This window comes from Aricia agestis, chromosome 12, assembly GCF_905147365.1.
Source record: "Aricia agestis chromosome 12, ilAriAges1.1, whole genome shotgun sequence".
NCBI classification, from domain to species: Eukaryota; Metazoa; Arthropoda; class Insecta; order Lepidoptera; family Lycaenidae; genus Aricia; species Aricia agestis.
The window spans coordinates 16,484,101-16,510,514 of NC_056417.1; the positions used below are offsets into that span (position 1 = coordinate 16,484,101).

The following is a 26,414-nucleotide window of genomic DNA, read 5'->3' on the forward strand; positions in this document are numbered from 1 at the left end:
AACGTCCAATTTTAATCATTTGAAGAGCAAATATAATCTACATAAACTGTACCTAGTGACGAAATTATTTATTTTGATAAGGATTATTAGCATGAGTAAAATAAATGCGTTTAAATGTAGTCCAAAAAAATCAAGATTTTTAAATAAAAAAATGGTTGTTGTGCCTCACTTAACATAGATAGGTATAGTGTGTCGCGGACATTTTTGTAGATACATATTTATAAGATCTACATTTACTTATAACATTGTATAGTTCTATATTTTATAGTTTAGGCAGCGTACGCAAAATAAGTAAATTTTCTGGTTGTTTCCGAAAAACTGAAATATCTTACGGAACCCTATATTCTCCAAAATAAAAAGTAGCCTATGTTACTCGTAATTAATGTAGCTTTCGAATGGTGAAAGAATTTTTAAAATCGGTCCAGTAGTTCTTGAGCCTATTCATTACAATTAAACAAACAAACAAACAAAGTTTACCTCTTTATAATATTAGTATAGATGAAGTCGAATCGTTAAGGACATCGAAGTAGTTTGATGAATTAAAGACAGGAATATTTAATAGAAACATTTATTATTAAAATCGCACTATAGATATTGATAAAAATCTGTAAAATCTTAATCGTTAGGATATGTCGTAGTATTGTATGTTATTGTTTAATATATATTTAGTTAAATTAAACATAATTAACACACATTTGATACAAGTAAAACCACACGCCAGTATTTTGGAAATATTCGCAAGTGATTTAACTTGTATAATAATTTGTTCATACTGAAAATAAAAGTTTCATCTCTCGTGACTCTCTGCTAGGCACAAACTTTCTTATTCTCAAGTACAATTATTATTTTTCCACCTAAACGTTCATATTTAAGCAGCAAATCACGCTCAAAATAATTGATTAATTTACACCTTATCTATAATATTTTAGCGATAAAAAAATCAATATGTAACTTGAACGTTTATCATACAGCGGATTTTAGACCAAAAACAATCGAACTCAAAACATAAGACGATAATTTGCAACTTCTGAAGAAAATATCTAGTATGAGTTTAAAATGTACTATTCGTTAATAAAGTAAGTTCTAGCGAGAACTCATGAACACGGAGTTCGTTAAAACTTTCAATCATTGATCAAACCATTTTTATTTGGATGTTATTTAATTTCTTTATACGACTATTTACATATTATTGACACCCACTCTATACCTAATAAACGTACCGAAAATTGTAAAACCTAAATTGTAGAAAATTGATTTCCTAATAATAATATATTCTATGTGTTATCTAACAAAGTTCCAGTATAGAAGTACGAGCGCTAGTATCGCAGCGGTGCGCGCCAGGAGCACGGGCGGTGGCGCCGGGCTCGCCGGCGCCCGCGCGCGACACTTCGCCGCGTCCGCGCTCAGCGACACGAGCGCGCGCGCGCCGCCCGCCGCGGCCAAGCACGTGCCGCGCCGCGCCGCCTCCCGCGCCGCCCGCGCCCCGCCCCCCACCTCGCTCGCCCACCGCCGCAGCCAGCCGCCCGCCCACGCCGCTGCGCACCCGCACCGCACCGGATTGTTCGACAGCGTCAGCCCTCCTGCCCACAGACGTTCCATTTATTTATTTTATTAGGTAGGCTAATTAAGCTGCCACGTTTTCTAAATTGTAAGGTTGTGAAAACCATGCTTCATTTGACCATGCTTATTATTTATAACCTCTCTACGAGTTCTACGACACGTCATGTGACAGGACATTTTTTTTTTAAATCTTACTCAGCATTAATTGAAATACTGTTTATTTGTTTCTTCTTTTTTTATTTACTTACTAGCTGTTACCCGCGACTTCGTCCGCGTTAACAAAATGTAAAATACATAAGTAAAAAATAAAAAAGTAAAAAAATATCCTCCTCCTTTTTGGAAGTCGGTTAAAAAGTAGAGTAAGTTACTCCTTATTACATCAGCTATCTGCCAATAAAAGTCCTGTCAAAATCGCTCCAGCCATTTCGGAGATTAGCCGGAACAAACAGACAGACATACAGACAGACAAAAATTCTAAAAATTGTTATTTTGGTGTAAGTACCGTCTAAATATTAATATGCATGTAGTAAAAAACGGTTATTTTATTATTACAAACAGACACTCCAATTTTATTTATATGTATGTATGTATAGATGAAAGACTTGGTGAATTAATTATTTATGAATGTTATGACTCAAATATTAAATCCTAATACTTAATATTATGTTATTGCTTTATAATGTTTAATTCTTATGACTTACTTTTATTATTTCTTCTATTAATTATTGTTTTAGAATTTAGACCGTAATATTTTTTTAATAATTGTTAATTTTGCATGCCCACAGAGGCCTATGTGTTGAACTCGATATAAAATATTGTTACGGTACATGGTATACGGACACGTGGTGCGCAAGTACATACTCGAACCTTCTAAAAAGGTCCAATGTTTGTTTACGTGCTTACCCTTTATTTGTTAGCGTGTTTGAATTTAGACCTTAGGACTGAGTCCATAAGGTCTAAATTAAATTCAACTTACTGCACTTATCGCAAGGACGGCAGTTTTATTGTGGCACATGCCCGAGCCTCCTAGAAAATTCCCACGGTTGTTTACTTGTTTACGTGAATCGGGAAATTTCTGGAATTCGTCTCGCCATATAAAAAGAGCCGCAGGCAGGCCCGGCAAGTCAGTTTCAATCTGAGCGATCTTCAAGGCGACATCGAGTGATCAATAGTGAGTGAACCAGTGAAACCTGCGACTTGGCTACGACCTAGGACAGTGATAGTGCTTAGTGATTGGACCTAGTGATTAGTGTTTGGACTTAGTGCTAAGTGTTGTGACCTAGTGTTTAGTGCAGTGTTAATAAAGTCTTCAAGAGATTTACCAGGTCTTTCTCTCCAAATCCTCGAACCCTAGCACGTAACAACTGGTGTCAGAAGTGCGATTTGGAGATGCCATTGACTCCGAGAGAGGACTTCAAGGGGAGTGTCAGGACAAGGGCGCAGCGAGCTGCTGCCATTGACTCCGAGAGAGGAGTTGCGGAGGCCACACCCACTGGGGACCAAGCTCCGCCCACTGAGGGACAGGCCCCACCCACTGGCCCCGCCCACATGGCTCCGCCCACTGGCCACGCCCACCAGGCTCCGCCCACTTTGGCTGAAGCCACGCCCGCTGGCTCCGCCCACCGGGACACGCCCACTGGCCACGCCCCTCAGGCTCCGCCCACTTTGGGCATGGCCACGCCCACTGGCTCCGCCCACCGGGACACGCCCACTGGCCACGCCCCTCAGGCTCCGCCCACTTTGGGCATGGCCACGCCCACTGGCTCCGCCCACCAGGCCACGCCCACTAGCTCCGCCCACCGAGCTCCGTCTGCTCAACCCCTGCCTACTGGCTCCAGCCACCATGCATCGCCCGTAGCTTCTGCGGCCCCTCAAGTGGCTCCCCAATTACAAAGCCTAATTGAGTTAATTCAGGCTCTGCAAGAATCACAAGACCGCAAGTTCGGCGCTTTGCAGGAGTCTCAAAAAGCTGAAAGTCAGGCGTTGAAAGATTCTCAAAAGGCAATGATGGAGGCACAAGACCGCAAGCTTGGCGCTTTACAAGAGTCACAAGAACGCAAGCTCGGTGCTGAAATCAGAGCGATTCGAGAATCACAAGAGCAACAAAAAGACCTCCAAGAAAAAGCGCTTGGAGCTATAAAGGATGTCAGTGACACGGTGTTTAAGCTTCGAAAAGATGTAGACGTAATGGACGAACGAGTTACGGGGTTAGGAGTGGATATGGAAAATGTGAAAACCGGCCTCACAGAATTACAGAAGTGGAAAGTGCGCGTGGAAACCACAGGAATCGCGACGCCTAGTGGAACTTCCGTAGTGGTACAAGGACCAAGAGTTAAAGTGCCACCATACGACGGTACTACTTCTTGGAACGCTTATCGTCAGCAATTCCAGACGGTTGCTTCTGCCAACGGATGGAATGATGAACAATGCCTGACCGCTCTCACAGTTGCGCTCAGAGGGCAAGCTTTGTCGGTCCTAGAAGCGCATACAGGAAATGGGTTTAAAGACCTGATGGAGGCACTTGAATCCAGATACGGGGAGCGACACCTGGAGCACGTGTTCCGTGCCCAACTGCGTGACAGAGTCCAACGCCCAGGAGAAGGACTACAACAATGGGCGTTGGAAATAGAAAAACTGGTCAAGAAGGCACACCCAGGAGCCGATTCCAAGATGATCGACACGAACATTGTGCAAGCATTTGTCGACGGAATCAGGGACCTAGAGGTCAGAGCTGCAGTAAGGCTACGTCACCACACCTCGCTTAAGGAAGCATTGGCGCATGCTTTAGAGGTCGAGGCTGTTCGGCGTGACATACGGCAGACATATAAGATCCGCGAGGTCACTGAGGAAGTCAAGGAGGTTAAGGCTCCTACAAAGAGAAGTTCTGGAGCCATGTGCTACAAGTGCGGCGAGAGGGGCCATCTTCAGCTTAACTGCCCGCAGAAAGAGACCCAGATGGCAAGAATGAAAAGGCTCGAGGAACAAATGGAGGAGCTGAAGAAGCAAGGGGCTTCATCCCCTGCCCGGGAGCAGGGAAACGAATAAAAGCCAGGACTAAGGGGCGAGTGCTGGCTGACACGGAGGAAGCCCCAATAACGGTTGTCTCCCAAGCAAGCAGCGGGAATAGTCTGGTGATTCAGGGGACTATTAACGGGACGGATTGCAAAATGACTCTAGACACAGGAGCCTCTAGAACAATAGTGAACCCAAATTTGATAAAAACCGCAAGGAGGCACAAGAGGAGAATTAACTGTCGGCTTCTTACCGCCTCCGGTCAGCCAATACCCGTCCTGGGAGAAATGTCAGTTACGATGAATGTGGGGGAGTTCTCATACCCTCATGACGTTACGAGTATTGTGGCTGAGATTATGGATGATTGCATCTTGGGTTTGGATTTCATGAAGAAGCACAACTGCAGAATTAATGTCGCCGACGGAGTGTTCAAGTGTGGCGAAGAAGAAATTTTCATCCTTGGAGGCGCCTGCGGGAAAGTTGAATGTGTAAAGAAAGTCATAATAATAATAATAATAATAATATGTTTATTGCCAAAACTTTTTTACACATAACATACCGATTCTATATTGCAATTTGCTTAAGACTAGGATTTTTATGAGAAAACAGTTTGCAGCGGCCTTTGCACTAAGCACAGCTTGTGTCGCAAAAACCAGATAATGAGATACCAATTAACCTGCTCGGATACAATATTACTAACCACTTAATCTAAGTTATTTTTAATCTTGAACAAAGACATAATAAGGTTTGTTGAAGTGTGTTAGTGTGTGTACTGTGTTGTGTATGTGTGTAAGTGTTGTGTGTGTGTGTGTGTGTGTGTGTGTGTGTGTGTGTGTGTGTGTGTGTGTGTGTGTGTGTATGTCTTTTATAAGTGGCTCAATAAGAGTTCAGTTTCTATGTAGTCTATACCTAACAGCCAATCCTCCAAGATTTTCTTTGATTGCCTAACTGTTGACTTAATAAAGGACGGGACTTTTTTACAGACTTCGTTATACAGGTAAGGTATTAGGAAGGGTGCATGGCGTTGTGCAAATGTCGTACGTACTTGAGGAATTGGAATTTTGTAAACTCTGCGGTCGAGAAGGGAATGATACTGTGGAGAGTTTATAATAATTTTGTGTTGGAAGGTGGCAGCTCTTAGGATATAAATTTGTCTGACACGTAAGACTTTGCTTTCTTTATAGAGTAGGTTAGTTGAGTATCGAAATGGCCTTTTCAACATAACTTTAAGGACAGATCTTTGTGCACGCTCGAGCTGAATTAGTTTTGATTTAGCTGCTCCGCCCCAGACTTTAATTGCATAAATGAGTGTAGATTGACAGATAGCTTTGTATACGGTATTTACAACTTCCTTATTTGCCGAAGATCTAAGGTTTTTCATAATGAAAGTCAATTTGCGAACGCGAGAAGCAGTTGAAGAGATATGCTGGCTGAATGAAAGGTTTTCGTCTATGTGTATGCCTAAATATTTAACGTTGTCCACGCGCTGCAAGGAAGGACAAGAACATGATAAAAAATTAGAGTTACAGGAGTGCATTTTTAACGAGAGGGACAGAGCAGGTTTTGAAGAGGAAGTTATATGAAATGCGACATATTTGGTTTTGTGTACATTAAGCGTCAGTAGGTTTGAGTTAAGCCACTTAGAAGCTGTACCGAGACCTTTTTCGGCAATTCCAAAGACTTCTTCCCAAGTGTTACCCCGGAAAATTAATGCGGTGTCGTCTGCATAGCAGACAATGTCCACTCCATCCAACTGCAAATCCAAAAGATCGTTCAAATATAACAAGAACAGAGTAGGACCCAGGATACTACCTTGGGGAACTCCAAAGTTTATTGGTAGAGAGTTGCTCACGGTACCGACAGACTTAATATATTGTAGCCGATCGGATAGATAGCTACGAAACCAAGATAGAGGTACACCTCTTACACCGAGGGATTCTAGTTTGCTAAGAAGGATTGGGATTGAAACCGTGTCGAAAGCCTTGGAAAGGTCTAAAAATACTCCAAGACAGTATTTCTTCTGATCTAAAGCAGAAGATATTATATCACATAAAAGCATTGTCGCATCCTCGGTCGACTTATTACGCTGAAAGCCGAACTGTTTCTTAGAGATGACATTGTGTGATTCCAAAAAATTAGTCAGACGTTTATTTATAATTTTCTCAAGCAGCTTGGAGAAAATGCATAACAACGATATGGGCCTATAATTGTTAGGACTATATTTGCAACCGTCCTTGTGCAAAAGAGTAATAGCCGCCGTTTTCCATTTAGAGGGAAATACTCCTGTTGAAAGGCTCAAGTTATAAATGTACGTAAGGGGGGTGAGGATAGCAGATCCAATATGTTTAATCAATCGGGGACATATTTGATCTGATCCAGGAGAACTATCTACGTTTAAATCCGATATCAAGCTGTGAATTTCCTGTGGGTCTGTGGGGGCCAAAAATAATGAGTCAGAAATTGATCGCGTAGGTTTAAAATTTTTTGCCAAGTTCTTTTCAGTCGTAGCAAGATTTTTGAGTATTGTATTAGCCAAATTTGAGCCAACGTGTGTAAAGTATTCATTACATTTATTTAATGAGCTTACAGGGTCTGCCTCAATAAAACTTAAGGCATTCGCTTCATTTTTCTTATCAGCTATGTGGCATATTTTTTTAATGGAAGACCATAGTTTCTTGGGGTTGCCCTTGTTGAGTTCGAGCATGTGTGATTCATAGGCAATTTTCAAATTTCGTTGGAGGTTAAAAAGAAAATTTCTGTATCTTTTGTATGTGTGTTCTGCTACTTTATTGTTAGGATCTTTTCTCCATTTCATGTGTAGCTTGTCGCGATTTCTTTGACACCTCATGAGTCCTGGGGTAATCCAGGGATGAATGTTGAACTTACTACGACTAATGCGGACTGAATGTGAATGTTTGTCAATAGATTCTCTTAATATGTGATAAAAATTCTCCGTGGCCTGCTCAACATTACCGCTTGTAGTAACAGAGGTCCAGTCGGAACTGAGATCCTCTAAGATGCCATCATAATTAATTTTAACTCGAGTTCTTTGCAGTGGTCTTTTGTTTATTTTGAGTGAAGTTGCCAATATACATAATTCATGATCTGTTATATTTGAGTTTGCTACTATGCCTATAGTGTGGGTAAGTAAGTTTGTGAATAGGTGGTCGAGACAGGATGAACCTCTTGTGGGGAGAGTAATAGCTGGCAGAAGCCTATGAGTAGAAAGCATACATAGGTATTCTGCGTAGCTATCGTCTAATGGTATTGACAGCGTATTTATATTAATGTCACCGCCCAGTATCAGAATCTTTGTGCTGTTATTTTGCAGTAAATTATCAAGTGATGTCAAAAACCGGTCAATGCATCTGAACGAGGGCGAACGATATATGCCAAGAACGACTTTTCTATCATCCAGAGTGACTTGTAAGCAATTGCAATCATCACAGTCTGGTTCACAAGATGAGACGTTCCATTTATCCGATACATAGATGACGACACCCCCATTTTTATTAATATATTTTGATGTTCTAAATGACACATATCCTGGGATCAGAGGAACGATCGTATCTTCAGTCAGAAAACATTCAGTTAATATGATTACATCTAATTGAAAATTTAAACGTTTAAGAGTCACTAAAAAGGAGTCAAAGTTCTGGTTAATACTTCTAATATTAAGCGTCAGGCATAAGAAGTCATGATCTTTAGATAACAATCTATGCCCTGCTTCTAAGTTCTCTAACCTTTCACATGTAATTGTTAACGATTGATCAATTTCATCCGATAGATCCATTACTGTAAACAATTTTTAAAATTATAATATCTACGACATATTATTAGAGAACGAGTGTGATAGAGTTTTTTTTTTTTAGAGGTTTGAGATTGAAGGCTGTATATAGCATGATCATGTGGTTTGAGGTAATGAGCTGAAAGCATTGATAAAGAAAAAAACCACAAGTCAAGTATGTGTTTTGAGCTTATATTACGGGGAGATATGATTATGAAGAGAAGGTGAGTAGCTGAGATGTGTAGTGTGACTAATTGTGGTGTGCGGATCAGCGCAAATTGTGAGTAAATATGAAATACAAAAACAAAGTACAGAAAATAAAGACTTAATCTACGAATTGCTTGAGTTTGCAGGAGTTCCAACAATACTGTCCAGGTCTGCCATGGATATAATACGCTTAGCTTCTTTGCCATCAGATCTTCTAACAAAGATGTTGCCGTTGCGGGTCCAGCAGTATCGAAAGTTAAATTGCTTACATCGTTCCCTGGTTGCACGAAAAATATCTCTATTTGCTTTAGTTAATCTTTCGTTCCAATAAATTTTTGAAGGACTACCATCCGACATGCCAGACGTAGTTACATTTTTACGAGATCTAGCAGCTTTGATGAGTTCATCTCGCTTGCAGCGACGTAACAACCTAAGCACGATGACACCGGGGAGCCTAGATGGGGTGCTCTGTGATCCATCAGTTTTTTCTTTGTTCCTAGGAGTAATGCGGTGTATCGTTTCTACAATAATTCAAAATTCATATTTACCGCGCGTCAACTTGTCACCTGTTAACGCACACTACGATAGTAGCCAATGACGTGCGAGACACGATCCTGTGACGCTGTTTGGCGCGGGAGTCGCCATATTCGCTTTCCGCCTCTCGCCGAGAGCGTCTTAAGACTTTGTAACGCGTGCATCTAATTAATTGCACATTACCGCGATCGCGAGTTCCACCAAAATTACTGGTGAATCGTGTGTGGACATCGGAATCCTAAATCCTAACGTGATAGCTGGCCAGCTGAATTTACCCAGACATCCACAGAACCAACAGACGTATCGAGGAGCTACTGAACCCACTCAACGACGTCTTCCAGCAGATCTGGTGAGTGCTCGTTGTTTTTGGTTGCTCATTGTTGTGTGTAACGTCGAGGAATCTCTATTCCTCGTCCCAATGTGACGAATTGGCGTGATTACCGTTAATCTTTCCTTCAAACCGCGTCAATACCGCCACAATTTCTGGTGCCGAAACCAGGGATTTCTAGGTAAAAATGCATTCAGCCTGCCAAATACCGATTTATTAATTCGTAATCATACCTACAAACATAGTTTAGGATTCCAAATTAACGGAAAATAAGCATAATCTTTGCTCCATTTCTTTTCACAACTACCGCATTTCATTTTCATAAAAGGTTATCGAACGTTCTCGCAACTTCTATTCAAGGTTAAATGTTCCAACTTAAAAAACCCTAATTTTGCCTAGTGATATTTCTATTTCAATGTTGCATGTTCTTTTTTTCTTAACAATTTGCAGTTAGCATTATTGCAAATAATATCGTATCGAGTGAACTTAGCAACGCACCGTACCGAACGCACCGAGGCATATTAGGTACTTCAAGTTGTTTACGCAACTTCAGGCCATCGATGTATTACAGTAGATGCGCATATCGCACGTAACGATTGGAACTTTTCACTTCATAAATTAATTATTGTGAAGTTAACAATATTCTTATACAATATTCTCACAAACAATATTCTTATCGATATTTTCAAACGATTAGTAGTATATCGTAATAGTTTTCGTAAAACATTCTTGCATAGACATTAAATAATTTCTATAATAGTGCAGTGTCTATTTCAGTGGCTTAGATTTATATCAAGTCACATCCCTCGAACTTGCATAGTTGTTTACGTACTTTTAAAATTCATTTTCAATTATTATTATCGATTGAAACGAACTTAACCTTATCGTTTGTTGTGGTGATTTATAATTATGTCTTATCTAGCGAGGCGTAAATCTAAACCTACGGTTAAGAAATGTATCGAATCGTCTTATACGATTAATAATTTACCTAGTTTGCGTCGTAAACGCACTATCGCATATAATCGTATAGCGAGAGCCTTGGACGTCGGGAACTCGGCTCAGTCTGACCAATCAAAGGTCGAGTTATTTCTTTCATATTGTCAAGAATTAAAGTCTATTACTAACGACTTTCAAGAGGCGCATTTTATAATTTTAGATCTTTTAAAGGATGACGTCGACGACAAAGATAACGAGATTCAGGAGATGTTCGACGACATGTATTTTCAAGTGGTTACGCTGCAACGTAAATATGAACCGAGTTCATCTTCTCAACCGGATGACTTGCGGTCGCGGCGCGACTCAGTCGCAGCTGCGCCGGGTAGCAACATACGTTTACCGAAGATATCGTTACCTACATTTTCAGGGGCTATAAAATCGTGGCCGGAATTCATTTCAACTTATAACGCATTGATTCACGAGTGCTCTCAATTAACTAATATTGAGAAATTTCATTATTTAGTTTCCGTTTTACGCGGTGATGCCTTATCGTTAATTCGGACGTTTCCTGTCGCGGCGGAGCATTACAATAGTGCATACGATGCGCTCAGAAATCGATACGAGAATAAACGCGAACTAGCTTTTACATGTTGGCGTGACATTTTAGAAGTTAATTTTAAAATAGGTAACGCTCACGATTTTCGAAACTCGCTTGATACTATCGAAGAAAACTTAACTATATTGAAACAATTAAGTTTACCTGTCGAGCAGTGGGATTTTGTTCTTAGTTATCACATTTTAGCGAAGCTCGATCCTAAATTAAGACGCGAATTAGAAGAAAAACATAGTGATGTGGATCTTCCATCCTATATTCAAATTAAAGATTTTTTGCGTTCGAAATGTGAAGCTTTGATTCGTGATACTCATTTTACCGACCGCACTGTTAATAACAAATCCGCGCCATTGTCTAAAGAGTTTCCGATAAATTCGTTGAGATCGAAGCGACAAAATGTCACACTAGTTTCTTCTCGTACTAGTACTGGCGCTGCATGGAACGGCAGCCCTACTAAGGTATCGTCTACATTACCGCCTGGTCGTAAATGCTCTTATTGCGGCGATAAACATAGCATAATGGCTTGTCAATCTTTTCTTTCAAAATCGACGGATGAACGTATGGCCGTGGCCACTGACAGGAAATGGTGTTACAACTGTTTGAACGCGTCACATTCCGTGCAACAGTGCACTTCAATATTTGCGTGTAAACAATGTAAACGTAAACATCACACTCTTCTACATCGCGAGTTACCGAAAACTAATTCCGTGTCATCCGATGACAAGTCAAGTTCAACGACCTTAGTATCGAAGGAAATTTCTTCTCCGTCTCCGACGACGGTGTTACTAGCGACCGCCATAATACAGATTCGCGACGCATCCGGCGATTTTTATAGTTTTCGCGCGCTTTTTGATACCGGAAGTCAAAATAACTTTATAACGGCTCGAGCTGCACAACAGCTGCGCTTGCAGCCTATCGCTACTTCCGTCAAAATTCTTGGCCTAGGAAGTAATCCTGCTGCGGTGGGCGGCGTGATTACTTGCGATATAGGTGTTAACAATAACGATAAGTTTCGTCTTGATATGTTCGTTGTTCCAAACATATGCGGCGAGCAACCGATAGCGAAGCTCAACACGAATGGGTGGGAAGTTAAAACATTACCGCTCGCTGATCCTGGTTTTGACATTCCTGGTCCTATCGACGTTTTGTTGGGTGCCGATGTTTTCGCTGAGTCGCTTCTTGAGCAACGTATAAAGGCTAGCGCTTCTCAACCACAAGCATTCAATTCTATTTTCGGATGGCTTCTCCTAGGTAAAAGTAAACTCGCTTCTTCGTGTTTGTTAGGTATGCCTGCTTCTCAGGCTCTTGACAATAATTTAAATACTATCGTTCAACGTTTCTGGGAAATCGATACCGTTCCATCTTCCTCTCGTCTTTCTCCAGAAGATCAATTGTGTGAAAGTACTTTCACCAACAATCACTACCGTGACGAGACAGGTAGATATTTCGTTTCTCTTCTTTTCAAGGATAACGGAGAGCCAATTTTTGAAGGCTCTAGAGATATAGCTCTTCGACGCTTTCATGCTATTGAAAGACGTCTCTCTCGTGATTCGGATCTTAAACAACAATATATCGATTTTATGACCGATTATAACGAAAGTGGGCATATGTCATTAGTGTCTCCTAAACAAGTCGGACAGGGAAGGTATTATATACCGCATCATTGCATTCTGCGACCGGATAGCGCGACGACTAAGCTTCGTGTCGTCTTCGATGCGTCTGCCAAGGATGCTACCGGCAAATCGCTAAACGACACACTACTGACTGGTCCAAAGTTGCAGTCCAATATTGTTGAAATCCTTCTTCGTTATCGCGAACATGAAGTAGTTTTTATGTGTGATGTTCGTCAAATGTACCGTCAAATTAATTTAGTTCCTCATCATCGCAATTATCAGCGTATTTTCTGGCGTGCTCATCCAAATGAGCCCCTTCAAGAGTACATCTTGAATACCGTAACGTACGGAGTTTCTTCTGCTCCATTTCTTGCATGTCGCGTCATCCAGCAATTAGCCAACGATGAAGGTCACGAGTACCCGAAGGCTAAAACCGTTCTAACTTCCGATATATATGTCGATGACGTCATTACCGGAAGTTCTTCGCTGGAGGAGGCACGTGACATAAAATCACAGGTTATCGCTCTTCTTGGTCGTGGTTCCTTTGAGCTGCGAAAATGGGTAAGTAACTGCCCTGAACTTCTGAGTGATCTTCCCTCAGAGGTTTGTCTATCGGAATCTAGAACTTTTACCGAAGCGACAGACACAACTGTCAAGGTTTTAGGCCTCAAATGGGAGCCTGCCTCGGATTCGTTCGTTTTTACCGTTCAACCGACAAACAATTCCTGCACCAAACGAACGATTCTAAGTGAGGTGGCTAGAATCTTTGACCCTTTAGGTTTTTTGTCCCCATTAACAATTCTTGCCAAGGTTTTAATTCAAAAACTTTGGATTATCGGTTCGTCGTGGGATGAAACTCCTCCACCGGAAATTGTTTCCCAATGGAACAATTTCTCTCGTCAGCTTTCTTTAATTAAGAACCTAAAGATTCCACGTAAATTCTTTAGTAAAAACGCTTTATCGTATCAATTACATGGTTTCTGCGATAGTTCTGAACTAGCGTATGGCGCTGTCATTTATCTACGTGTGACCTTGTCTGACGGTTCTATATGTGTTTTTATCGTCTGTGCAAAAGCTCGCGTTGCTTCTCTTAAGAAGCAATCGCTGCCTCGATTAGAGTTGTGTGGAGCCGTTCTACTCGCCGATCTCATGAAGTTCGTCAGGGATACCTTACGGATTCCCATACATGAGATTTTCCTTTGGTGTGACTCCACCGTTACCCTGGCTTGGTTGCGATCGCCTTCGTCGCGATGGGCGACTTTTATCGCAAATCGTGTCAGTCACATCCAGGATATCGTACCTACCGAGTGTTGGAGGTACGTTCCTTCTGCTACGAATCCCGGAGACGTCTGTTCACGTGGCCAATTACCCAGCGATCTATTGAATAATTCACTATGGTGGGCGGGGCCTCACTGGCTGTCCCAATCACCTTCTCATTGGCCAGAGGACATATCGAGGACCCATGCTAACAATGATGTGGTCTTATCTGAGCAACGTCGCGTAGCTCTCGTAATCGACAAAAGCAATACCGATCAACAACCGTCCATTATCGGTCAAATGTTCGAGAAATATTCATCTCTTGACAAAATTTGTCGCATTCTAGCCTATATTTTTAGATTTGCTAATAAAGCGCGCCGCACAGGCATATCGTACGAAACTAATTTTATTAACGAAGTCGAGCGTCATCGTGCGCTACTTATTATCGTAAAACATTTTCAAAATCGCTATTTTTCATTAGAAATTTCAAACTTGAAACATGGAAAATCATTACCGCGAAGTTTTCGAAAGCTGAGTCCATTTATCGATAATTTAGGTATTCTCAGGGTGGGCGGACGTCTCGCTCACTCAGGCCTAGAATTTGAACATAAGCACCCTGCCTTGTTACCAAGGAAGTGTGTTCTTACAACAGCCGTAATCGAATCTGTTCACCGAAACAACTTTCATCCAGGTCTAAATACGACTCATTATTTAGTTTTACAACAATTTTGGATATTTGCGGCAAAACGTGCAATTCGAAATCAACTTTCGAAATGTATACGATGTTATCGTCTTAACCCGAAACCTTTACAACCGTTTATGAGTGATTTGCCTGCCTTTCGCGTTAATCAAACGAAACCGTTTTCAGAGGTAGGTGTTGATTTCGGAGGGCCTTTTCGAATTAAATTAGGTACCCATAGGGGCGCTAAGCTAGATAAGGCCTATTTATGCTTGTTCGTGTGCCTAAGTACAAAAGCCGTGCATCTTGAAGTAGTATCTACTTTATCGACCGATGGTTTTATCGCGGCATTGCGCCGATTCATTTCTCGCCGCGGTCGATGTAACGTAATCCATTCTGATTGCGGTACCAATTTCGTAGGCGCGAGCGCACAACTCGCATCACATGTAGAACAAGCCTCGCAAGCAGAGCGAATTTCTTTTAAATTTAATCCCCCTTCTGCCCCCCATTTCGGAGGAGCATGGGAAATCCAAATTAAAGCCGCAAAATCACATTTGTATCGTATCGTTGGGGATCAAGCTTTGACATTTGAAGAGCTTGCCACGCTCTTTACTCAAATCGAATCCGTTTTGAATTCCAGACCTTTGTGTCCACTGAGTTCGGATCCTAACGATTTAAGCGTTTTGACCCCGGGTCATTTTTTAACGTTGGAACCCTTAACCACAGTTCCGGATCCAGATTACACTAACGTTAAAATTCATCGATTGAACCGGTGGCAACTGATTCAATCTTATCAACAGCAGTTTTGGAAACGTTGGAGGCATGAGTACTTACATGGCTTAACTCAGCGAGCGAAATGGACCAAAGATTCAAAACCATTAACAATAAATTCTATCGTGTTGATTAAAGATACCAATCGACCTCCTCTCCACTGGCCGCTGGGACGCGTAGTATCACTACATCCTGGACCAGATGGAGTAGTTCGGGTGGCAACTATACGAACTCGTCATGATCATTTGCTCAAACGACCCCTGGTCAAATTGTGTCCTCTTCCTATGGAATGACAAATAGAATCAATTACCGCTTAGTTTTAGTAGCAACCTAGCAGTTTAAGCTTAGTACCGTAAGTTATTCATATTTTATCGTTTCTTTTATCAGTTTAAGAAAATCCCAGTTGGTATTTTGGTGGGCGGAATGTATCGTTTCTACAATAATTCAAAATTCATATTTACCGCGCGTCAACTTGTCACCTGTTAACGCACACTACGATAGTAGCCAATGACGTGCGAGACACGATCCTGTGACGCTGTTTGGCGCGGGAGTCGCCATATTCGCTTTCCGCCTCTCGCCGAGAGCGTCTTAAGACTTTGTAACGCGTGCATCTAATTAATTGCACATTACCGCGATCGCGAGTTCCACCAAAATTACTGGTGAATCGTGTGTGGACATCGGAATCCTAAATCCTAACGTGATAGCTGGCCAGCTGAATTTACCCAGACATCCACAGAACCAACAGACGTATCGAGGAGCTACTGAACCCACTCAACGACGTCTTCCAGCAGATCTGGTGAGTGCTCGTTGTTTTTGGTTGCTCATTGTTGTGTGTAACGTCGAGGAATCTCTATTCCTCGTCCCAATGTGACGAATTGGCGTGATTACCGTTAATCTTTCCTTCAAACCGCGTCAATACCGCCACATGCGGTGTACCGAGTCTATGTCGCCTTCGGTTAGCTGGATGCCTATCTTATTTGCTGCGAGCCCCACAATGTGCTGGAGGTTTTCATTTACTTGCTCTGGAATACCCGCGATTTCTAATTCATTCCTCAAGTAATATTGGTCTTGTAGGGAAGCCTTGGAAGATTGAGCTTGGAGGCTTGTTACCAATGATTTCAGGTCAGCAATTTCTTTTTCAGCAGTTTCCAGCCTTTCGGAGAACACCTGCACCTTATCGTTAATATTTTTAGAGATAAGTGAAATTTCCTCCTTTATTTCAAGGTTCTGCTTTTTTAGCTCTCCGACCTCGTCCCTTAGCAGGCGAAGTTCTGCCATTAGTTGCGTAATTTCACTACAGTGTTGCGGAGTTGCAGTTTCAGCTGATGGCTTGTTACGGTGGCTACCTCGCGTCATGGTTATGTTGGTAGCGCTAGCACCTCTTGCTGAGTGCGTCTCGTTCAGTGCTGAACGCACCGGTGTACCAGAGTTGTCTCCCTTAGGGCGAGAACAGTTACAGGTAGGGCAGGTCCAGTCTTTTTTGCGCGCGTCGGACATTTTATCAAAGCTACCCTCCACCAGACCTAGGCATATTATATCGTAGATCTCCTTGCAAGCTGAGCACTTCAAGTAATAATACCTGGACGTGCGGAAGCTCGGGTGCTGGTGAAACTACCGCCAGCTGGAAAGAAGAAGTCAAACAGATGCGTGTTAATCGAAGACACACCTACCAAGACATCAGCGCAAAAATTGATGACGGCAAGAACCCTTGTTAGTGGAAGCAGTAACGCTGTGGTCAGGGTTTTGAATCTTGCTGATCGCGAGATCTGCTTGAACAAAGGTGATGTCATTGGAAAGTGCGAGGAAGTTGTCTGGATGAGAAAGTGTAGTTCGATCACAGGCTCAGGCTCAGCAAACACCAGCAACTATGGAATAGTGACTGAGCTACTCGATGACTGCAAGAGTAATCTGACTTATTTGCAGGGCATGAAAGCTAAGAAGTTTTTACAACGCCACGCGAATATCTTCTCCAGTCAGGAAGGCGACCTTGGAAGAACGTCGATGGTTCAGCACAGGATAGATACCGGAAGCGAGAATCCAATTCGTCAACGAGCAAGACGGATACCCATTGCAAAGGAAAAAGAAGTTGAAGGCCTTTTGGAGGACATGAGAAGGCATAAGATCATTGAACCGTCTGCAAGTCCGTGGTGCTCACCGGTTGTATTAGTGAAGAAGAAAGATGGCAGCACAAGATTTTGTGTGGACTACAGACGTCTCAATGATGTCACCAAGAAGGACAGTTATCCATTACCTCGAATTGACGACACTCTGGATACCTTGAGTGGCATGAAATGGTTCTCGACCCTGGACCTGAAATCTGGATACTGGCAGGTGGAAATTTATCCAAAAGACAAAGAGAAGACAGCTTTCTCCACCGGTAAAGGTTTATGGCAGTTTAACGTCATGCCCTTTGGATTGTGCAACGCACCTGCCACATTTGAGCGACTCATGGAGTGTGTACTGGCAGGCTTAGTTGGAGAGGCTTGCTTAGTCTACTTGGACGACGTCATCATTGTTGGCCGCGACTTCGAGGACCATTTGCGAAACTTAGAACGAGTTTTCGCCAAAATAGAGGGGGCCAAGTTAAAGTTGAATCCGAAAAAGTGTCGTTTATTCAGGAGTAAGGTGAACTATCTCGGCCATGTTATCTCCAGTGATGGAATTCAGACGGACCCGGAGAAACTAGAAGCAGTCCAAAATTGGCCAACCCCTAAGAACAAAACCGAAGTGCGGGCATTTCTCGGCCTATGCTCCTACTACAGGCGTTTTGTTAAGGGATTCTCAGAGATAGCCAAGCCATTACATCGGCTGACAGAAGATAAACGACAGTTTATTTGGGACGAGACTTCCGAAGATTCTTTTCAGAAACTAAAGAAACATCTGTGTGAAACACCAATCCTGGGGTATCCACAACCTGAAGGTCAGTTTATAGTCGACACGGACGCAAGCAACACGGCCATTGGAGGGGTGTTATCTCAAAAACAGGGTGAAAGAGAAGTTGTAATTGCATATTTCAGCAAATCTTTATCTAAGCCAGAGAGAAACTACTGTGTGACAAGAAGAGAACTCTTGGCTGTCGTAAAGACGCTACAACATTTCAGCAAGTATCTCATCGGCAGACAGTTTCTACTGCGAACTGATCACGCAGCCTTGAAGTGGCTACTACAATTCAAGAACCCAGAAGGCCAAGTAGCTCGATGGATAGAACAACTCCAGGAGTATGACTTCAAGACGGAACACCGCAGCGGAAAGTCGCATGGGAATGCCGACGCACTCTCACGAAGGCCGTGTTCAGAAGACTGCAAACATTGTGTTAAGCAGGAATCTAATGAAGTAACATTAAAGTTAACGAAAACAAGTCCTTTGGGTCCATGGGAGAATGATGGTATGAGAGAGGCTCAAGAAAGAGATGACGACCTTCGACACATCATCACATGGAAGAAACAGGATGACGTAAAGCCAATCTGGAGTGAGGTTGCACCCACTGGCGCTGTCACTAAGGCGTACTGGGCGCAATGGGACAGTCTGATTCTTCAAAACGGAATACTTTACCGGAAATGGGAGAAGACCAACGGCAGAGAGTTCCATCTTCAGATGGTTGTCCCAAGAACGAGAGTACCGGATGTTCTCCGTGAAATGCATGATGGCGTATCAGGAGGTCATCTAGGAGTAAAGAGGACGTTAACGAAAGTGCGAGAACGATTCTACTGGTTGCATTGTCGAGATGATGTACAGGATTGGTGCCGCAAATGCACTACTTGCGCTGCAGTGAAGGGACCACAGACAAGGAGCCGTGGGAGCCTGCGCTTGTATAACGTTGGCGCAACGAATCGCAGTTGACGTAGCTGGGCCATTTCCTGTAACGGAATCAGGAAACAAGTATTTCATGGTTGTCATGGATTACTTCACCAAATGGCCCGAAGTGTTCGCCATACCAAACCAGGAAGCTACAACAGTTGCTTCTAAGCTAGTCGAAGAAGTAATATCTCGCTTTGGTGTGCCTCTAGAAATCCATTCCGATCAGGGCAGGAATTTCGAATCGCAGGTCTTCCAGGAAGTGTGCAGAATTTTGGGAATGCATAAAACGAGGACCACCGCGTACCATCCACAGTCTGATGGAATGGTTGAGAGATTTAACCAGACCCTTGAGAGGCATTTGGCGAAATTGGTAGATGACAAACAAAAGGACTGGGACAAGTATATACCGCTCTTCCTTCTGTCGTACCGTACCGCCGAGCATGAGAGCATAAAAGCTACCCCGGCGTATGTCAATTACGGTAGAGAACTACGAGTACCAGTAGACCTTTTGACAGGAGGATCACCGGAAGAACCAAAGACCGTACCAGATTATGTCTGCGATTTAAGGGAAAAGATGCGTTATATACACGCCATGGTTCGGGAAAATGGGTTACAGTCAAGTGAGAACATGAAGACCAGATACGACCGGAAATCGAATACAAGCGGCTTCGAAGAAGGGTCACTGGTGTGGCTGCATAACCCAACTCGCCGAAAAGGCAAATCTCCAAAGTTGCAGACCAAGTGGGACGGCCCATACAAAGTGGTTACCCGATTGAATGACGTGACTTACAGGATTCAAAAGCAACCAAGAGGGACATTCAAAGTGGTACACATAGACCGTCTGGCGCGTTACCATGGCAGTAACAATGATGCTCGGGACGAGCATCTCTAAGAGGGGAGTAGTGTTACGGTACATGGTATACGGACACGTGGTGCGCAAGTACATACTCGAACCTTCTAAAAAGGTCCAATGTTTGTTTAAGTGCTTACCCTTTATTTGTTAGCGTGTTTGAATTTAGACCTTAGGACTGAGTCCATAAGGTCTAAATTAAATTCAACTTACTGCACTTATCGCAAGGACGGCAGTTTTATTGTGGCACATGCCCGAGCCTCCTAGAAATTTCCCACGGTTGTTTACTTGTTTACGTGAATCGGGAAATTTCTGGAATTCGTCTCGCCATATAAAAAGAGCCGCAGGCAGGCCCGGCAAGTCAGTTTCAATCTGAGCGATCTTCAAGGCGACATCGAGTGATCAATAGTGAGTGAACCAGTGAAACCTGCGACTTGGCTACGACCTAGGACAGTGATAGTGCTTAGTGATTGGACCTAGTGATTAGTGTTTGGACTTAGTGCTAAGTGTTGTGACCTAGTGTTTAGTGCAGTGTTAATAAAGTCTTCAAGAGAGTCACCAGGTCTTTCTCTCCAAATCCTCGAACCCTAGCACGTAACAATATTATAAGACCTATTATTGTAACACACATACGCAAAAAATAAATGAATTTGAATGAAAAAATTAGAATTTGAATTACGTAAAATAAGACATTAAAATAGTGAAGATTGAAGCTGAAACGTACCAGGGGATGAATTTTATTTCGTCAAAAGTCTCCTCTCTCTGTTTTAAGTTTAAGCAATCGGTGTCGTTTATAGTAGTTCTTACTTCTAAAGGCTTAGTTTATTTATTTTGTAGTTCTCTCGTTTTCACCTGGGATTAGTTTGGTCGCCAGTCGGCTCCAACCGGTGCGGTTGGGGTACAGGACGTCGGGGCCGAAGCTGAGGAGGCGGTTGTCGCTGACGTCGAGCGCCAGGTGCGGCACTCGCAGCAGCGGCAGCACCAGCCCCGCCGGCAGCTCGGAGACCGCGGTGTGCGTCACGCGCAGCACCAGTGCGCGCTGCCGCCCGAGCGACTCGAACGCGCGCGCACCCACCCGTCGCAGCGCCGCGCCGCGCACCTCCAGTGAGCGGAGCTTCGGCGCCCGCAGCCCTGCCAGCTGCGACTCCAGCACCTCCTCGATGAACAGAATCACGAGCGCCTCTATGAACTGCGACGCAAGTGCTATCTCCGCGAGGGGCATCCGCTGACCCTCACCGCCGCGCGAGTCCACGGCGAGCGTCCGCAGCGACCCCAGGTCGCCGAACGCCCGGGGCTCGACGGCCTCGAGGCGCCCTAGGCGGATCATCCTCAGGTGCTCCAGGCGCTCCAGACCCTCGAGAGCACCCTTCGGGAGCCGCACTATGGGGTTGTGCGACACGTCGAGGGCGAGGAGGTGGGGGAGGGCGGCCCACATCGCCGGCCGCAGCGACGTGAAGTGGTTCGCGCTGACGTCGAGCGCGCGCAGACTCGCCAGGTGCTTTACGTCGGCGCGGCCGTACGAGTTTATGTGGTTGCCGCTCAGGTTCAGCTCCGTCAGATCCGGAAGCACCAGCTGCGGCACCGTCCTCAGCCCGACGCCGGCCAGCGACAGGCGGCGCAGCTCCGGCACGCCCCCGAACAGCTCCCTGAAGTTGGCCTTTATATTGTTGTAGGCGAGATCGAGGCGGCGGAGGCGCGGCAACGCGGCGAGTGTGGTGTCGGGCAGCGCGGTGAGCGCGTTGCCCGCCAACCCCAGCTCGTGCAGGTGCGCGGCGGCGCGCAGGGCGGCGGCGTCCAGGTACTCCAGGCGGTTTCGCGACAGCTCGAGGCGCCGCAGGGTCCACCCAACCTGCGCCAGGGTGCTGCGGGGGAAGAGCGTCAGTCGGTTGTTGCTCAAGTCCAGGTTCTCCAGCAACGTGTTTGCCAGGGCGTCGCGCGGCAACGCCCGCAGCCTGTTACTCGCCAGGTTCAAGTATCGCAGAGTTCGGAGGTTGTGAAACTGTTCGATGGACAGCTGGGGGATCTCGTTGTGCGACAGATCGAGCATTTGTAGCGAAGGCATCTCGGCGAAGGCTCGGCGCTTCACGACACTTATGCTATTATTCTGTAAATTGAGTATAATCAAATGAGGCATAGAACCGAAAGCGAACCCGTCGACGTGAACGATTCTGTTGTGGGAGAGGAGCACCTGTCTCAGGGAGTAGCGCATGGACTCAAAAAAATCTCTATATACAGTTTGCAGCGAGTTAAAGGATAAATCTAAAATCGTAATGGGGACGGCGACGGCCCCGCTGAGCGACGAGATGCGGTTGTAGCTGACGTTTACGATGAGGTTCGCCTCGTCGTTGGACACGTTATTAAAAAACCGCAATGAAAATTCAACGAGGCCGTTTTTCTGCATGTCCAATGCTTCCAATTTAGGCAAATCTGTGAACGCCCCGTCGGCCACTATCGCGATCTCATTTTCTGCCAAATTCAGATAAATCAACTCAGTCATTTCGGCAAAAGCACGCGCGTTAACGTCGCGGAGGCGATTGCACGAGAAATCCGCGCTCTGCAGCCCCGCCAGCTGCCGCAGGAAGTCTGAATGTATTTTGCTGATAAAATTGTACGACAGCCTCAACTCCTTCAATTTGCCCGACCCGTTCCCCGGCTTGCCGTCGCTCGGAAACTCTATTATTTTATTAAAATCTAGGTCAAGATACTCCAGAGAGGGAAAACTTTGAATGTCTTCAGTAGAAACGCGGTGAATGTTATTATTGTCCAACCCGAGCCAGGTCAGGGCTTCCAGAGTCGACCCCGCGGGAACGTCTCCGCCGAACGACGTGGTGGATAGCTCCAATACCTTCAGCTGCGTCAAGTTGGCGAACACCCCCGCCTCCACGTGGTATAGATCGTTGAAGCTCAGGATCAACTCTCGCAGCGGCAGCGGGGGAAACGCGCCGACGGACAGCTGCGCTATTCTATTGCCTCTCAGAATGAGCGTGCTCAGACGCCCGGCCCACGGCCCGAAGGAATCCGCGCTCACGCGAGAGATTCGATTGTAGCCCAGATCCAGGTAGGCCAGGGTGGGTCGCGTCAGGTTTCGCAGCCCCGACGGCAGTGACGTCAGCGCGTTGCCGGCTAGAAGCAGAGCGTGCAGCTCGGGAGGCAGCTCACCCAAGTCCGACAAGTCGTTGTAAGAGAGGGCGAGGTGGCGCAGCCGCGCGAGGCCGGACACGCCGGCCGGCAGCGCCGCCAGCTCGTTATGCTCGAGCTCCAGCCGCCGCAGGCTGCCGGCGAGCGCGCGCAACGCCGCCGCGGGGACGCGCCTCACGTTGTTGTGGGACATCGACAGCCGCTCCAGGCGACCGAACTCCTGCACGAACGCCGGGACCGTTGTGAAGTCGTTCAGGTCCAGCATCAGCCGCTTGAGCTGGGGCGGGCGGAAGTCGAGTCGGAAGTCGTCGGCGAGGTCGTTGTCGCTGAGGTCGAGGGACTCGAGGCGGGCGCGGGGCGCGGGGCAGCCGGCGTCGACGTCCGCGTCCGCAGGGCGCAGCGCATTATTTCGCAGTTGGAGGTGGCGCAGGCGCGGTAGGAGCAGCCCGGCACAGGGCAGCCGGCGCAGCAGGTTGTCGGCGAGATGCAGCGCGTCGAGCGCGGGCGGGAGCGCGCCGGCGTCCAGCTGCTGCAGCCTGTTGCCGTCCAGCTCGAGAGTCGCCAGCCGCCGTAGTGCCGCCAGTGCCCCCGCTCGTAGCGCCTGCAGCCGGTTGTTGCTCAGGGACAGCCAGCTCAGCGAGTCCGCCAGCCCGCCCCAGTCCGCCGCCGGGTCCAGCTCGACCACGTGGTTGCTGCGAACGACACGAACTTTTCTTTTCTTTTCATTATTCATTAAGGACGATTAAGGAGATCTTCGGTGAGGGTGATGACTGTTTTTTCTTTTGTTTAAAGTTAATATTTAGTTGATACAACTTTTATTTTGTTATGTGCATGTCGTGTTCACTCCAAAAGATACATTTCCTAGTATTATTTATTTTATACTAGACGTTCCACGCGGCTTCGCCCACGTAAATTAGATATTTCAAGACAAATTAGTCCACAAAACATAGCGTATGATCCTTCACGTGGTCTACTTCTTATCTGTGCAAAATAACAGAAAAAAATTCTCCAGTAGTTCGTGAGATATAATTATTCAAATAATTTCCCCCGTTTTTTTACCACATTTTCATCTATTTCTTCGCTTCTATTAGTCCGTAATAAAATTATCATTCCTCGATAAATGGGCTATCTAACACTGAAAGAATTTTTCAAATCGGACTAGTAGTACCTGAGATCAGCGCGTTCAAATAAGGACTTTCAAACAACTTCCCCCCGTTTTTTCCACATAACACATTTTTCTCTATTTCTTCGCTCCTATTAGTCTTAGCGTGATAAAAAGCCTATAGCCTTCCTCAATAATTAGGCTATCTAACTCTGAAAGAATTTTTCAAATCGGATCAGTAGTTCCTGAGATTAGCGCGTTCAAACAAACAAACAAAACCTTCCGCTTTATAATATTAGAATAGATTCTATAATTTATAGCTAGTACATGTATCGTGAATTGTATCTTGTTTTGTGAACGTAATTTAAAAAAATCATTATCGATGCTGGTGCTCCCGTCCAGCGTGAAAACATTGCAATAGTATTACGAGTACATTGTATAATATGTATTAATAGCGCAATATAATATTTTATTGTGAATATTGTATAAGGCGGAATTTAGAGGAACTCAATTACTGTACTCAAATATAATTATTATTAAATATCAGTGAATGATTCTCAGATTATGATAACGCGGGGTGGTCGGAACCTCCCGGCGGCGGTGCGCGGCGACTCACTTCTGCAGATTAAGCCAGTTCAGCGCCCGCAGCCGGCGCAGCACCTCCAGCGGCACCTCCGCCAGCTCGTTGTGGCCGAGGTCCAGCGACGCCAGGCTCGTCGTCATCGACCTGCAACATCACTCGTATATATAGAGAGACGCCCGGCTAGCCCGACTCGTCATCGGAGGATCGGTCTTACGCGAAGGCAGCGGGGTGCAGGCGATGCAGGCGCGCGGCGACCAGCACGAGCGAGCGGAGCGCACGGCCGTCGAGCGCCGCCTCCGGCAGCTCGCTCAGCCGCGCCGACCACAGCGCCACATGCGACACCCCCGCCCCTGCGCACGCGCAACACCGTCAGAGCGGCCAAACGCGCGACGCGAGTGCGCGATGGGCCGCCGCGACTCACCGATCTCGGGGAACCTGTAGTAGGGCACCGCGTCGCAGGCGAGCTGGTCGGCGGAGCAGCGGCACAGCGGGGTGGCGGCGCAGGCGGCGGGGGACGCGGGGGCGGCTCGCGGGGCGCACGCCAGCGCCGCCAGCGCGGCCAGCACCACCGACCAGCGCCGCCGCATGTCGCGCAGGCGGGCAGGTGACGCGCACGCACGAAGGTGCAGAGACTAGGCAGCCGGGATGATGTATCAGGATATTATACGGGCCCGAGTAGTAGAGGACCTGTTAACCATTCAAAAATAAATTAATCGACAGCCAACAAAAACAACGACAACAAAATATGTTGTAGTAATCGGGATGGCAATTCCTTCTTAAATACTTTTGTAGCAGTACTTTGGATGGCGTAAAAGTACCCGCAGTGAGTACTCTACTGTAATAGTACGGCACACCTGGCCCTAGAACAAACTTTTTTTTTATTACTATCTAGCTAATTTTTTGTGAATAGCTTCATTTTGATAAGACGAACATTTTTATTTGCGAAAAATGACGAAAGTGGTACCTAGCTAACAGAATTAGAAAGGATTTCATACTTTGAATTGATAGTCCCAAAATATGGACTGTTTTATTTGTAGGACAATGTTACTGTTAAATGGAGTGAAATGAAGGGAGTGAAGAATATTCGGAGTGTAATGTGTCGAGCTAGCGAACGGTCGTGCTCCACGTTACACACGCCGCAAATATTACTTAATTAATATTTTCGCGAATCGCGCGGCACATTGCCTTTATTAACTTTTACCTAATTTGAAGAATTTATTGACTGGCTTTTTTATAAATTTTATTTCTTTTACAGTATATTAGTTTAATACATAAATATAAAACAATTTAAAATATTAAAAGCTTATTCAAATTGGCCTTCATTGGCTACAATAACGTCCTTTAAACATTGTTGCCAGTTATCATTAGAAACACGGACTCTTTCCATGGGAAAATTCTTCACTGCCAGTCGTATGGATTGTTTTAGTGACTCCAAATTACCACGGCATTTACAGCAAACTATACTCTTTAAAACCGACCAAAAATCATAATCCAGTGGATTAAGATCGGGACTGGACGACGACCAGTCTTCAGCTCTGATGAAGTCCGAAACGTTCGTTTCCAACCAAAAATCTCATCCGTAAACAAACATTTTAGTGACCTCCCTTTGCGTACCGCTACAGTAGCTGTTTCAATTTGACCACCCT

General features: G+C 45.0%; 1 protein-coding gene across 1 annotated transcript; it reads right to left on the reverse strand.

Annotated features, from left to right (window-relative positions):
* Positions 1 to 1,281: 1,281 nt before the first annotated feature.
* LOC121732750 (chaoptin-like) lies at positions 1,282 to 25,355 on the reverse strand. The gene is made up of 5 exons (XM_042122704.1): positions 25,190 to 25,355; positions 24,983 to 25,118; positions 24,802 to 24,912; positions 20,798 to 23,775; positions 1,282 to 1,580 (listed from the first exon to the last, which is right to left on the reverse strand). Exons 1-5 carry the CDS (start codon positions 25,353 to 25,355, stop codon positions 1,282 to 1,284), a joined length of 3,690 nt encoding a protein of 1,229 aa, XP_041978638.1.
* Between the last annotated feature and the right edge of the window lie 1,059 nt (positions 25,356 to 26,414).

Bases quoted from the DNA above. Each gene is read 5' to 3' on its own strand.
- LOC121732750 (XM_042122704.1), bottom strand. From the start codon at position 25,355: ATGCGGCGGCGCTGGTCGGTGGTGCTGGCCGCGCTGGCGGCGCTGGCG. The intron at 25,119-25,189 runs GTGAGTCGCGGC...GCGCGTGCGCAG, and splicing joins CTACAGGTTCCCCGAGATCG to GGGCGGGGGTGTCGCATGTG. The intron at 23,776-24,801 runs GTGAGTCGCCGC...TGTCGTTCGCAG, and splicing joins AACTGGCTTAATCTGCAGAA to CAACCACGTGGTCGAGCTGG.